Raw genomic sequence first — 16,223 nt, forward strand, 5'->3', positions numbered from 1 at the left:
GTATCAATTGCACTTTTCTTCTAGGATTTTTTCCAGACTAAAAGAAAGAAATCAAAATATATACATCTTTAGAAGACATTATTTCCTAGACAAGATTTCACGCATATCAACCATTAATTGATTGAAAAAATGACACTTAAGAAAAGCTCCAGCCGTAACCGGTTTGGCTCAGTGGATAGAGCGTCGGCCTGCAGACTGGAGGGTCCCAGGTTCGATTCCGGTCAAAGGGCATGTACATTGGTTGCGGGCACATCCCCAGTGGGGAGTGTGCAGGAGGCGGCTGATCGATGTTTCTCTCTCATCGATGTTTCTAACTCTCTATTTTCTAGACAAGATTTCACACATATCAACAATTAATTGATTGAAAAAATGACACTTAAGAAAAGCTCCAATATCTCACTTAAAAGACAATTAGACTGAAATGAAGAAAATCACAATTTAGATTAAATTAGAAAATAATCACAAATGCCACTTAAAATCGCATAATAATTAAAATATGTGGCATAAAAATAACAAAATGCCTTCATGGCATAAAGCAATCCTAAGGGTCCTTTTTCTTTCTTGAATAAGAAATAACTAAAAGTATATGAAAACAATTTAATAAGTGAGAATGCTAAAAACTATTGCCTAGCTATAACTAGGTTTTTACTACTATCACAAATAAGAAAATAAAAACCTCATAAACAGATCATTATTACTACATAAAGTATGGTAATCTTATAAGATTATTACTATTTTAAAATATATAAAAACTCTTAGTTTCCTGGAAAAAAATAAAGCAATAGAACTATGAAATTTTAAAATTAGGCCAAAAAGCTTCAACTTCTTTCGCCTAACTGTTAACATTGATACCATGAGAAAGCACAAGTAATCCACTTAACGAGGTCAAAAATCATTTTCTGAATTTCTCGGGCTGAATAAAATGTAAGCCAAAAGATTCCTGAACTAATGGAGGGCTTAAAATGGCCATGACTCCAAAGCCAGAGAATGATTTTCTCAAACAGCTTCACTGACTCTGACAAAACGCTTAAACCTCTGTGAGAATATTTTAAATTTACACTTTTAAACAAATGGAAATGTTTTTTTGAAACTTGCTTTCTTTAAATAATCTATTCCTTATGTTAATTAGTTTGTGGCAAACATTTCACAACACTCACATATATCAAAGCATCATGTTGTACACCTTAAATATATACAGTTTTTATTTGTCAACTAGAGGCCCGGTGCACAAAATTCGTGCATGAAGGCGGGGGGGGGGGGTCCCTCAGCCCAGCTCCAATTGGGGACCGCTTGGGGCCCTTGGGGGATGTCCGACTGCCGGTTTAGGCCCGATCCCACAGGATGTCCAAAACGGGCAGTCACACATCCCTCTCACAATCTGGGACCACTGGCTCCTAACTGCTCACCTGCCTGCCTGCCTGATCACCCCTAACTGCCCTCCCCTGCCGGCCTTGTTGCCCCCAACTGCCCTCCCCTGCTGGCCTGATCTCGCCCCCAATGGCCTTCCCCTGCCGGCCTGATCTCGCCCCTAACTGCCTTCCTCTGCTGGCCTATTTGGTTCTGATTGGTCAGTTTCTATGCCAATCAGCGTCAAAAGCTCCACCTCCTAGGCAAGCATTGGCTCCCCACAGCACCCAGATTTGGGTCTGATTGGTCGTGTCCTATACCAGTCAGCATCAAAAGCTCCACCTCGTAGACAGCCATTGGTTCTTCACAGAACCCACACTTGGTTCTAATTAGTCGGTTCCTATGCCAGTCAGCATCTCCGGGCCTTACTGGGCCTGATCAGAGAGGTGGGACTGAACAGCAGCCCCTGACAGAGGCTGGGAGAGAAAGAAAGGCCTGGCCTCTGCAAAGCCCAGAAAGAAAGAGGGAGAGAAAGAGAGAGGCAAGTACTGATCAACAGATGCCACTGAGGCTGCGGATCAGACCTGTGATCAGTCGTTACAACCCTGGGCTTTAATATATTAGAATTATATCTCAATAAAAGCCAAGGGGAAAAAATGCTCCAGTCATAAACAGTATCCTACATTAGTGAAGTTTTTCTGCTCAGATTCTCCTATATTCCCTTTTGCCTCCACTTTTCCTACTGGAGATAACAATAGCACTTTCTAAAAATTGAATGGGTTATTAACCCTCCTGTCTCCTATTAACACCCTCACCTCTTAATTCCTTGAACTGCTCTCTCTTTTCTTATCCACTATCTTGTTCTCAGCCCATCACCTGCACCCCAAATGGTCATATCAAGACCTTGTCATTAAAAATAACCAAAATCATTCCACAATCTCACTTTCAAACGTCCCACTCTTCCTCCACTACACTCTTATCTTCCCAGCTCATTCCCTTCACAATGTCAATAATCCTTAGACCCCACGGACTCCTCCAATCCATTAATTTGACCATCTTTATACTGTCATTCACTATCTTCCCATTATAATTTCTCAAATCCCTTGGCCTTCACTTGCTTTGTCATACACAAGTAGCAAAGCCCCAATCCTGGTTAAATGAGTCACGCCTTATTGGAGGTCTGCACTTATGAGTGCTCATGTGACTAGAGAAAAACACACAACAATGCTAATTGGCCTCAGTTGATCTCCATGATCACTCACCTCAAGTGAACCCTTAGTGCTACCTACATATTATCCTAAACCTTTCACTTTTTTACTCTTCTGAACTGCTATTTTATTTATCCTCTAACATAACTTCAAGACTCCAGAATCTGTTCCTTCAACTTTTCTCTTGACTAATAATCATTCTTCCTATTTCACTGAGAAAATAAAAACAATCAGAAGAGTGTCCAAAACTTCCCCAAACTGCACCTCCCCTTGGACCTTTGCCCTTGTACTCTGCTTTCTTTCCTGTTATTATGGGTGACATTTTCATTCTCCAAGCAAAGACCAATCCTTAATCTTTTCATCTGTGCCCTGGACTCACATGCTGTCCACTATCAATGATATTGCTCTAGCAAATTTTTCCTGTCTTGCCTGTAACATAATTTTTGCATATAAACAGGCTATATTATTTGTCCCATCTTAAAACAAACAAAAAAACCCCCACTTCCTCCAGTTACTGATCCATTTCTCTCTTATACAACATAATTGCTTAAAAGAAATAACCATATTCAGTGTCTCTAATCCTCTCTTCTTATTCTTTCTGAAATGTATTCTAATATGGCTTTTTCTACTACTAATTAAAACTGCTTTATCAAAATCATCAATGACCTCCATGTTGTTAAACCCAATTTTCAGGCCTCATCTACTTTCATGAGCCATAGTTAATCCTTTCTTACTCCTTTGAAATGTTATCTTCACTTGGCTTCCAGGCTTCGATTGTCTTCACACTCTACTGGTTTTCCTCATATTCTCTAGCAGCTCCTTCTCAGTTTCCTTGGCTGGTTCCTCCTCTTCATGTCAACTTCTTAATGTTGAAGTACCCCAGGGTTCAGTCCTTGGACTATTTCCTCTTTTGTGAACATTCAGTCCTTTGGTGACATCATTCAATCTCATCACTTTAGATACCACCTATATCTGATAATTCCCCAATTTTTATCTGTATGCCTGACCTTTCCCCTGAACTCCAGATTCATATATCCAGCCTTATTAACCTTGCATTTTGGGTGTTTGACATTTCATATTAAACGCAAATAGCATAGCAATGATAGATTTTTTTTCAAAAAATTATTTTATTTAAAAATTGCTAATATCATTACTATGATGTTTTTATAAGCTAGTCTATGATAGGCTAGTAAAATTTTTTAAAGTACAACAGACATCGTGTGGTCTTTAAGAATATAATCTTCAACCCAAAATTTTAGACTCAACTGAACTATCATATGAAGAAAATAGTGTTATCTTCAGACATACAAGAGATGTTCAGGGCCACAATTAAGGAAACCAAAGGAAAGTTGTGAAAATCAGTAACTTAAAAAAAATAGGCTTATATTTTTTATATCCATATTTAAATGTTAAACTTACTTTCTTCATGCTGCTATCTGACCAACCTTCCATCCACAATACCTGGCATTTCTTATGCAATGCTGGATTACTCTCACAGTTTATTGTGAAGTTTAAATTTGCAGAATCCATTATCAAGACAATATGCAAGTTTTGCTGAATTCCTAAAAAATATATAAGAAAATTATAATTATGGAATATTACAGCAATAATAATTGGGGAAACCAACATATGGTCTGGTTTTATGAAATAAACATTTCTGAAATGGAATAGTAGGAGCTATTTATTTAAAAAGCACAAACTATGAAACAGCATTAGAGTATGATTTTTATTTTGGTTAAGAAATACTTGTGTGTGTGTGTGTGTGTGTGTGTGTGTGTGTGCATACTAACAAAAAATATCCAGAAGGATATTCATGAAGAAGATACTATATTGCTGTTTTGTATGTTATTTATCAAATGTGATACTGGATTCTATTTTATAATTTTTCTCTCAAACATTTTTGTTTCAATATTCACAAGCAAAATTGATATCTGGTTTTATTTTAAAATACATATTTTCCCTGTTTCAATATCAATGTTATTTTCCTTTCAAAAAAGAAATTTGGAGACTTTCCTAAATTTTCTATGTGCTGAAAAAGTTTAAAATAGCATTGGGATGATCTGTTTCTTAAAGGTGTGGTAGAACTGCCTTATAAACTTGAAGGAGAGGAAAAGAAGGGTAGCTCTTGAACAACTTTTCCTATTTCATCAATATTAAAGGTTCTTTTAGAAAAATAAAGAAGGCAAATATAATAGTAATGTCTGGGTGGTATTATTACCTTTATTTTCACGTATTCAATTTTAGATATATATATAGTACACATAAAACTATTCCTTGTAATAATAGCAGGTTATTAAGTTTAAAAAATCTATAGAGTCTGGCACAAACGAAATACTTCATTAATTCTCTAAGATAGGAAGTACAAGCACTAATTTTACCACATGAAAATAAGGGCAGCAATGTATATTGCCAAACTTTCATTCTTTCCTTTTGCTAAAATTGTGCTAACATATTTTTATTATAGGTTAGCCTTTAAGCTATATTAATTGTTTTTTTCTAAAAGCTCCACAAAAAAAGAAAAAAGTATAAATTACTAACTGGACCCAATATTTAAGAGACCTTTGTAATCTATAGAAAATAAAGTGGATTAAATGAATATTTATTTCATATGAACCAGAGTTTGAATTGATTAATAATTTAGATGTCACTTACTATATGTGAAGTAATTGAAGGTTGGTCCAAAAAATCCATCCTGTGAAGCCTGGTCTTTTAGAGGCAACAGCAAGGGCTCTAACTCTTCAAGGGTATAGAGTCCGGGAACTTCACCTACAACAGACAATTACATTTCTTTTGAATTTTAGTTGCATTACACTAAATCAAGAATACATTTCCATACACAATGCTTTTTCTAATTTTGTATTAAATAATCTGCCCCTATTCAATCTTTGTTTCCAAAAGTACACAAACCTTATCATTTCAATATTACTCACAAATCTACATCTGCTGCCTTCATTTGATAAAATTCAAATTCCTAAGCAAACCATTCAAGACAGTTCATGATCAATCCATGTATCTGGCTTTCTAGGTTCTTTTTCAACACTCCTCCACGGGACCTTGTGTTCTAGCCTCAATAAACTTCTTTGTGGCCCATAAATATAATGAAATGCTCCCTCTTTCTGGAATATAAACCTACAGTTTTCCTCTGCTCCCTATCTTCCCGCAAAATTAGTGTTTATCTTTCAAGATATTACTTTGTCAACTGCTATTCCCATGAACCTTTCCTTACTAACCCTATGCTAAGTAAAGGACTCTTTTCTATTTCACATAATATCCAAACATATCACTGTTTAGCATTCATCACACCCTTTAATAATAAACAAATTACTTCCCTTCCTTGCCAATTAGATCCTGAATTCCCAGAGGACAAATATTTGATCACATTCAATATTAACGGTAGGGCACTCTTAGCAAAGTATCAGGAACACAAATATTTGTTAGGTAAATAAATAAATAAGTGAATGGATGGATAAATAAACTTGTACTCAGTATCAGAAGAACTAATCCACAAACTGCTATTAGCCAAAAGAACGATGAATGGCAAATGAAAGTTGATTAAGACTACAAGCATTTGATAGAGGGCCTGAACCATGTCTCCTATTAATGCAGTATTTAGCACTGGGTCTGGCACATAATGGGTGTTTAATAAATATTTGTTAAACTAATATACTTATAGTTCACAAGAACCTATAAAATTAAGTAAAAATTCTTTTGCTATACATCCAAAGCACTGCATTCATGTAGGGCCCATCACGGTTTGATTTCTACTTTTCTTTAGACTCAACTCAGAGGTATCAGACCACTCACCATTCTGCAAGCTTGCACATATTCAAACACATGCATACATGTACCTATTTCATGTCTTTCTCTAAATTGCAGCCATACAAAAATACTTTTGATTCCTTAAGTTTAGCAAAAAAAGCTGGCTCTGCTTATATATTATACACAATGGGGAATAAGAATTTGAAATAAAAAGAGACAAAGGCCTAATGAGTACTTTCTTTGGAAGTAGTTTTCAAATACATTTTTTGCCAAAAATGTTGGCAAAATAATTACTGAATTAATGTTTATCTGGATATTTGCTTTCACAAAGAAAAAGAAAAAAGTAAGGCTGGTCTACTATTTCATCTCAGACAAAATGAACAAGGTCTCCATCTAGTGACGACTTAAGCAATATGTAAGAATAAGAATATGCACCTTAAAAATAAAAAGGCTATTCTATAAAAAAGACCACAAACATTCAAACCTACCACTTCCATTGTGGCATTACCCCTCAAGTATTTTAACAGAAATTGAACTACCACTTGTCTAACTAGCTTCCTGGTCTATCCTTCTCATTTGGACACTAAAGTATACTAGCAGATACTTCATATTATAAATTAAAGGTGTTTTCTTTCAATCAAATCTGTTAAATTCTAAAGAAAAGACTACATTATTCAAAGCCTACCTCGCATGATATAAAACAAGTATTTATTAATAACTGAGTGAAACATGAGCATCATTTAACTTTGTCCTTGGGTCCCCATAATGGAAGAACCTATGCAGTTGAAACTCTTGGTCCAAGTTTAAAACTAAGCTACCACATACCAATGCTGTGAACATAATTATTCATTATAAAGAGGTTCTGAAAAATAAAAAATGTGAGAAATTGCATGTATCCTTCCCAAGAAACTATCAAAAAGGTCAGGTGGTTCCAGAGAACACAGGAGTATACCATGATTTGAAAAAAATTAGATCTTATATTATCTGTATTCACATGTCCATATTAAGGCCATACCATATCCACTAAAGATGGACAGTGAGGTTCTACAAATATTTTATTGTAAATTATATTACATATTTCCTTACATACTAGTTATTTTATTTTTGTAGATTAAATTTCTACAGATAAAAAAATTGCTATATCAAAGATATGGTACATTTTTTAAATAAGTCAGTACTAGTTGATAAATTTCTCAAGGGGTTATAATAGATCACAGACCAACCAAAAGTGAGTAAGAGGGCCAATTTTTCAGCATATTCACCAATATTCAATGTTAAGAATCATGTTTATATAATTCTTCAATCTTTTGGTTTTACAGAAATTTCTCAATTCTCCTGCTTTGAGCATGTTTAACCCCATGTCATCTTAATAAAAGCTATGCCAAAAATTCTCTGAAACATAATTTTGCACAAGATAATTTTACTGGCATATTTTTTACGTTATTATAACTTTATTTTCTATGAAAAGAAACCATCCACTTACCTGAAGACAAAAGGCTATTGATCATCTCCAAAAATGCAGGATGCACGAATTGGTGATCCTCAAGAAGTAAAACCACCTGTTGTGCTTCGACGCCTGCGAGATTCAGCACCTGCTCAAAAGAAAATGTTTTGGAACAATTAAATATTTTTGGAATACTTAAAAACTTTAATTCTGTCTTTAAACTTAGTCACATTATTTCTTTCTTTATTTGTATATCCGTAATCAAAATTAAAAATCAAATGTTAGCTATACAGTTAGGAAAGTAAATCTAGCGCATGAACAAATACTATTTGGGGAAAATTTTAATTTTTTTCTTTACTTTTATGTAATACTAGTGCCCCGGTGCACAGATTCATGCACATTGAAAGGAAGTTAATTAGAAGGTGGCCGGCAGGGCGGAACTGGGTGAGAAGGGCCGGACACGCCCTGGAGCCACCTCCTACAGTCCCTCCCCAGCTGGCCACACCTGGGGCAACACTGCAGCTCGAAGGTGGTCTGCAGAGTGAGCGGGGTCCCTCCAGCAGGTGGGGGTCCCTCGGCCTGGCCTGCAGGGATCGGGCCAAAACCAGCAGGCCAACATCCTCCAAGGGGTCCCAGAGTGCGAGAGGACACTCTACAAAGTTGCTGTTGCTTCGGCAGCTCTTGCGTTGAGCGTCTGCCCCCTTGTGGTCAATGCACATCATACCTACCGGCCAGTCAGCCAGTTGCTTAGCCTTTTACATATATATTAGAGGCCAGTGCTCGGGTGGGGGCCCTAGGCCTGGGCGGCGATCAGGGCCTATTGGGGCCATCTCACCCAGTCCTGATTGGGGCCAGGCCGGCTGGGGCCTGCCAGCTGCCGGACAGGCCCTTCCCACTGCTGGACAGGGCCGGAGGGCTTGCTGGCTGCCGGACAGTGCCTGCCGAAACGGGGGAAGGACCGGGGGGAGGGATCATGGGAGGTTTGCAGGCTGTGGAGAGGGACTGCGGGAGGTTGGCTGGCCATGGGAGGTTGGCTGTGGGAGCACACTGACCACCAAGGGGCAGCTCTTGCATTGAGCATCTGCCCCCTGGTGGTCAATGCGTGTCATAGCAACTAGTCGACCGTCATTCCGGTCATTCGGTCATAACAGTTGCTTAGGCTTTTGTATCTATAGATATATCTATATGTCTATAGATATAAATTATTGTTGATAGTATTACAGATGTCTCCTATTTTCCTCCCTTTTACCCCCCTCCTCCCAGGTGCAACCCACCCCCAGGTCTTCACCACTCTATTGCCTGTGTCTGTGGGCTATGCATATCCTATATAATAAAAGGGTAATATGCAAATCGACCGAACAGCGGAACAACCGGTCACTATGATATGCACTGACCACCAGGGGGCAGATGGTCAATGCAGGAGCTGCCCCCTAGTGGTCAGTGCGCACCCACAGGGGAAGCGCCGCTCAGTCACAAGCTGGGCTGACGGCTGGCAAGCGCAGTGGCGGTGGTGGGAGCCTCTCACGCCTCTGCGGCAGCACTAAGGATGTCTAACTGTGACAAGGATGTCCGACTGCAACATTAGTCAGTCGGATATCCCTCGAGGGCTCCCAGACTGCTAAAGGGCACAGGCCAGGCTGAGGGATTTCCCCACCGCCGCCGAGTGCACAAATGTTGTGCACCGGGCCTCTAGTAAGTATATAAGTTCTTTGGTTTATCTCTTCTCATCTCCCCAACCCCACATCAAAGTCAGTCTGTTCCATACTTCCGGGCTTCGGGTCTTATTTTGTTAGTCAACTCATTTTGTTCATTATATTCCACAAATAAGTGAGATCATGTGATATTTGTCTTTCTCAAATTAGCTTATTCCACTTAGTATAATATTCTCCAAGTCCAGGTCTTTTACTTCCTTGGTTAAGTTTATTCCTAGGTATCTTATTTTTTTGTTGCAATGGTAAATGAGGTTGTTTTTTTAGTTTCCTTTCGGAGAGTTCATTACTGGTGTAAAAAAATGTCATCAAGCCCTAAACGGTTTGGCTCAGTGGATAGAGCGTCGGCCTGCAGACTCAAGGGTCCCAGGTTCGATTCCAGTCAAGGGCATGTACCTTGGTTGCGGGCAAATCCCCAGTAAGGAGTGTGCAGGAGGCAGCTGATCGATGTTTCTCTCTCATCGATGTTTCTAATTCTCTATCCCTCTCCTCTCCTCTCTGTAAAAAATCAATAAAATATATTTTTTAAAAATGTCATCAATTTGTGGATGTTGATTTTGTATCCTGCTATCTTGCCAAGTTCATTACCTAAGTCTAGTAGTTTCCTGGTGGTGGCTTTAGGTTTAAGTACAATATCATGTGAACTGCAAATAATGACAGTTTTACTTTCTCTTTTCTGAGTTGGATGCCTTTTATTTTTTCTTCTTGTCTGATTGCTGATGGCAGGACTTCCAGTACTATGTTGAACAAGAGTGGTGAAAGCAAACAAAAGATAGAAGGTCATTTTTACATGTACCCACATATGTCCCATATAAATTCCTCCTTTTATTTCTTTTATGTCCATCTAACGTTCCATTCTGGGGTACCTGAGGGTTTGAAATTCTAATAGGAAATATTTTTCCTATCTGTCCATAATATGATTTTCTAATAAACATGGGAAAATCAAATAAAGCAAAAGATTGTAACTCACATGTTTGAGATCATTTTTGAACTGTTTGAGTTCATATCCTCTGGAAATCTTTGGGGAAAACAGCACTGCTCCATGCATATGACTGACTAAAGATGTGATGGTCCGACGGCCTACACCACTGCGTCCGGCTAACAGAAGTGAACCTCCGGGAAAGCTCAGCACTCTATCTATCCGAGACATATACTCCAGGACTTCTTGAAAAAGTAAAATATCTAAATTCTGGTTATCGCGTCCATAATGAATAAGACCCTTTTAAAAAAATCACAAAGAAAAATTTATAATTACTATAAGTCCCAATTGCATAATAAAAATATTAATATCTAGCTTAAGATATTAACTTTTAAGGCACTCCAGAAAAGGAGTTAAGTGACTACATGTATTCTCACACTCCACATTTTATTTATGCAATAATCCAGCTTTATGGCACTTTCTAAGGAAAAACTTATATGTCACACAAGTTCAAGGGTCCACAATAACCACCTCCTCTTGGACACAATTGCTATAATTAATTAGTAAAAAGCAGGGTGAGCTGTCAGGTTAATTATAAAAACTTCAAAAGACCTAAAATTTACCAGTTGTTACAAATCAAATCAAATCAGTGTGCAAGACCAGATATAATAATCCTAAAACTCCAGAAACTAAGTGCCTAAAAAATATTATGTGAACTCTTGTTCTTCAAGATGAGTCAAAATCCCACACACAGGAAGGATGCACCGCCAGGAGCTATGTGACACAGTGAATACAGAGAGAGAGGACAACTAGACCTCACATACTTAACCTTAAACATTTTCAACTTTGCAACATCCTTTCCAGGCAAAGCAATCAATTCACCAGACCATTGAAAACTTTTCTTGATATACAATCCAGGCTAATTTCCAATATGAATATTAATTTTTAAAGCTATCATATGTAATACTGTTTCTTCTTCTTTATTGTAATTAAACTTAAAACAAAACTGCCTAGGACAGTGCCATTCAAAGGTTCAGTGAACCAGCAGCATCAACATCATCTGTGAGCCTGTTAGAAATTCAGATTCTTTGGGCCCCTCCTACTGAATCAGACTTCCTTGAGATGGGGCCCGGGAGTCAGCATATTTTCTAGTTCTTATGCTCACTAAAGTCTGACACCACTGCTCTAGGACGATATACCAATTAATATAAGTCCTTATTCATATTTCCAATATCATGTGTCTTAGCGATTTTATACGTTATCTGTGTAAGCACATGCGCGTGTAGTTAGATCTGCCACAATGAACCATTTTCCAAAATAACCAGCTTTGTATATTTTATAATCTTGTACTCCAAAATCTTTCAATAAATATTTTTTAAATTCATAACTGATATTATACCTTTTTAATAACATCCTTGAGTTCTGTAGAATTTAGTATTCCAAGTGGTTTTCCATGTGGAGGCAATGGTTGTCCTGGCGGTGCCCTTGTTACTGAATCATGTCGGGCTCCCCATGTAACATAGAAACTATCTGTAGAAATAAAAGATATTGTTTTAGGCTTGTTATTTGTAATGGAAGCATCAGTAAAGTACATTGCTCATTAAATTATTTTTAAGTTAATTAGTTCAAATAAGATCATATGCAAAAAGGCAAAGATACATTATTTTAAAGTGTGCCTTGGAAGACCAATAAGATAGTAAGATAGAAAGACTTAAACTGCTAGATCACTCTATGTGAAAACTAACTGATGGGATCCCTAGTTTATCTTTGCATCCCTCTTCTCTTACCCCCAAAATGACTTCCTCCCAACTTTCCCTATTATTCCCCTTCTACTCTGCCCCATTTTCTTTCTCTTTCTCCAGAATCTCCATGTGAAATTTACAGAATAAAAATAACATAAAATTCACAATAATTAAAATAATCTCAAAACTCTCCTTGAAAAAGAACATAGATCAATACTGCTAATAGCTCTAACTTCTAAAATGAATTTTTAAAATTAACCGAATTTTAATTAGAAAACAAAAATCCCACAGACTTCCTGGAAATTTATCTATAGCACTGTCCCTGTTACCATTCAAGAAAAATCTGTTCACCATTCTATCGAACGTTTCCCCTCCCAATTCCTCTGGGAACTGTTCATCAAGAATCCTCCTTGACATATGCCCAACTCAACCACAGCTTAATCTTTCCTAGACCCAAGGTACTTCATGTTCCTCTCCTTCACAATCACATTTCTTACATTATCGTATTATTTTTCTTACATTATCTTCTACCTTCAGAAACCACTAAACTAAAACTCTTATCTAGGAACAATAATACCATCCTAATCGCTAAGTCCAAATCTTTTTTTGCGGTCATTTTTTTGTGCAGCTTCTTATGGAGCCATTCTTATTGAATGTACTTATCAAGTCAAAATCACTACTTTTTTTTTTTTAATCCTTAGCCAAGGATATTTTTTTCTATTTTTAGAGAGACTGAAAGGGAGGGCGGGGAAGGGGAGAAACAGAGAGAGAGATCCATGTGAAAGAGACACATCCACTGGCTGCCTCCCACATGCACCCTGTCTGAAGGGGGGGGGGGAGCGAACCCGCAACCAAGGTACGTGTCCTTGACAGAATCGAACCCTCAACACTCGTCTGTCAGCCAACTCTCTAACCACTGAGCAAACCAGGGAGGGCCAAAATCATAACTTCTTTTCCGTTTTCTGTTTATCCCTTATATGTTTATTTTCCCTCGGATCTAATTCAGACTGTTATTCTTTAATTCTAAACATTCCTCTTGAATAATTTAAGCCTATTCTGTTGCTTAAATTATCAATTATTTACATACCCAAAACCCATCTACTATCTCTAGGCAACTCTCCCCAGCTTTAGTTTAGTCCCATATTTCTAATTGCTTAACAGGCATATAATTCATGCATTCATTAATAAACACTCACCACACACCTGTATGTAAATACTGTGTTTTGTTAGAGATAAATAGTAAGACAAACATGATCCCTACCTTTATAGAACTATAAAATTTATGTAAATTCCCAAAAGACACTCGAAAAGCTTGCAAACATTCAAACACACATCTAAAATTAAACTCCTTATTTTTACTCCTCCTCATTTCTCCCCTAGACTCTGGTAGTAGAATCCTTACCTTGTATCCCTGCCATAGGTCTCTGCCCCCTCAACTATATCCTCACTGCTACTAAAATAACACACACAAAACAAAATCTGATTGGTCCATAACACTCCAATATCACAGATTCCCACTGCCAAAACAAACACGATTCTGCTAATCAAGGCCTTCTGCAATCTGGTTGCACTGACTGCTTGAATCTTCTGTCTCCCTCTCTGCCCCATTATATACTCCAGCTTTCTCAAGCCTTGGGTTCTTTACATATTCTGTTTCCTGTCTGGGATGCCCTTCTCCTCTCCTTCACTTAATACAGTCAACTTCTGCCCTGGCCAGATGGCTCAGTTGGGTGGAACATCATCCCAACTGATGCTCTATCCACTGAGCCAAACTAGCCACGGCTAACTACAGCAATTTTGAAAAAGAATAAAGCAGGAGAAGTCGGTCTAACCAATTTAAGACTTATGTTACTACAGCAATCAAGACAGTGTGGTATTGGCAGAAGGACACACATACACATCAATGGAACAGAATAGAGAACCCAGAAATAGACCAACTCAACTAATTTTTTACAAAGGTATAAAAGGAATTCAAGGCAGAAAGGTAGCCTTTTCAACAAATGGTGCTGGAACAAGTAGACATCCATAAGCAAAGAAGTAAACCTTGACCTAAATCTCATTCTTTTTTTTTAATCCTCACCCAAGGATATTTTCCCATTGATTTTTAGAAAGAGTGGAACAGAGAGGGAAAGACAGAGAGAAATATCAATGTGAACAAAACACATCAATTGGTTGCCTCCTGCATGAGCCCCGACCAGGGCCCGGACTGGGAAGGAGCCTGCAACTGAGGTATGTGCCCTTGTGTCCTTGACCAGAATCAAACCTGGGACCCTTTGGTCCACAGGCCATCGCTCTATCCACTGAGCCAAACTGGCTAGGGCTAAATCTCATTCTTTATACAAAAATTAACTCAAAGTAGACCATTGACTTAAAACACAAAACTATAGGGGGAAACCTTTAGAAACTAGAACTAGACAGAGTTATTACCAGACACCAAAAGATCCTTTCAAAAAATTTAATTCATTGGGGTTCACAAAATGAAAACCTTTTTACCTGTGAAGGAACCTGTTAAGAGGATGAAAAGACAAGCTATAGAGTGAGAGAAAATATCTGCAAACCACAATTTGACAAAGGACTGGTATCTAGAATAATTATAACTCTCAAACTCAACAGTAAAAAAAAATAAACACTCTAATTAGAAAATGGGCAAAAGGCATGAAGAGACATTTCACTGAAGAGGTTATACAGATGGCAAATGAGCCCATGAAAAGATGTTCAACTAAATTAGCTGTCAGCAAAATGCCTATTAAAACCACAAGGACATGAATACACACTTATCAGAATGGTTAAAATTAAAAAGTGACAATACCAAATGCTGGCAAGGATGCAAAGCAATTCTATCACTGATATATCACTGATGGGAATGTAAAATGATACAGCCACTACAAAACAACATGGCAGTTTAAAGAACATAAGCATACAAGTACCATATAACCCTACAACTGTACTTGTTAGCATTTATCCCAGAGAAACAAAACTGTATGTTTACACAAAAACCTGTACATGTGTTTATCACAGCTTTCTTCCTAATAGCAAAAAACTTAAAACAATCCAATGTCCTTCAACAAAATGATTAAAGAACTGTTAGTTCACCTGAATACCTACTCGGCAATAAAAAGGAACAAACTAATGAAATATGCAACAACCTGCATATGTATATCTCCAGAGAATTATCCTGAGTGCAAATAAGATTATTGAAATGGCAATATTAAAGACAGAACAAACTGGTAGTTTCCATGGGGTGAACTACAAAAGGGTAACATGACAGATCCTTATGATGATGTTCTGTATCTTAAGTGCATCAATATCAATATCCTGGCTGTGATGTTGTACTATAAGTTTGTCAGATGTTACCACTGGGGAGACCCAAGTAAAAGACACATGTGCTCTCTCAGTATTAATTCTCACAACTGTATGTGAATCCATAATTATTTCAAATTAAAAATTAGTTTTAAAAGTTTCAAGGTAGCTTCCTCAAAAAAATTATGATTATATACCTCTTATCAAGCATTTATCCCAAATTATTCAGAAAAGTTGTACTGATTGTAAAACAATGTTTGCTGTATTGTAATTATCAGTTTAACAATCTACTTACACAAATCTTTGTGGCATCTGATCACATTAGCAATAGTTATAATTGCAAGCAACGACTTTCATATCTGTATCTGCAACCAGATTACAAGTTTTTTGGGGCACAAGAATATGTCTGGTTTATTTTTTTAAGTCCCAATATTAAGTTTTATTAGTAAATTAATATTTCTCTATATGAAAATCTTATTTTCCTAGATATAACATATATCAACCCTTCATTGAAAAGTAAACTATTGAGGACCAGCTGGTTTGGCTCAGTGGATAGAGCGTTGGCCTGTGGACTTAAGGGTCCTGGGCTCGATTCCAGTCAAGGGCACATGCCTGGGTTGCAGGCTCGATCCCCAGTAGGGGGCTTGCAGGAGGCAGCTGATCAATGATTCTCTCTCTTTTTATCTCTCTATCCCTCTCTGTTCCTCTCTTAAATCAATAAAAATAATTTTTTTAAAAGAAAGTAAAATACTGAGAAAAAACCCATATAATATTTGAGTCCTACATAGGAGACTC

At 37.4% G+C, this 16,223-nt stretch overlaps 1 protein-coding gene across 1 annotated transcript in view; it reads right to left on the minus strand.

Annotated features, from left to right (window-relative positions):
• The window catches only part of DYNC2H1 (dynein cytoplasmic 2 heavy chain 1), a 349,832-nt gene that overhangs the window by 243,642 nt on the left and 89,967 nt on the right, over positions 1-16,223 (minus strand). Inside the window, exons 48-52 of the mRNA XM_023757927.1 lie at positions 11,786-11,916; positions 10,438-10,686; positions 7,798-7,906; positions 5,208-5,321; positions 3,975-4,117 (exon numbers count right to left, since the gene is read on the minus strand). Coding sequence (XP_023613695.1) covers positions 3,975-4,117; positions 5,208-5,321; positions 7,798-7,906; positions 10,438-10,686; positions 11,786-11,916 — 746 coding nt within the window. The remainder of the gene's footprint in view (positions 1-3,974; positions 4,118-5,207; positions 5,322-7,797; positions 7,907-10,437; positions 10,687-11,785; positions 11,917-16,223) is intronic.

Source organism: Myotis lucifugus, unplaced genomic scaffold, assembly GCF_000147115.1.
Source record: "Myotis lucifugus unplaced genomic scaffold, Myoluc2.0 scaffold_117, whole genome shotgun sequence".
NCBI lineage: Eukaryota > Metazoa > Chordata > Mammalia > Chiroptera > Vespertilionidae > Myotis > Myotis lucifugus.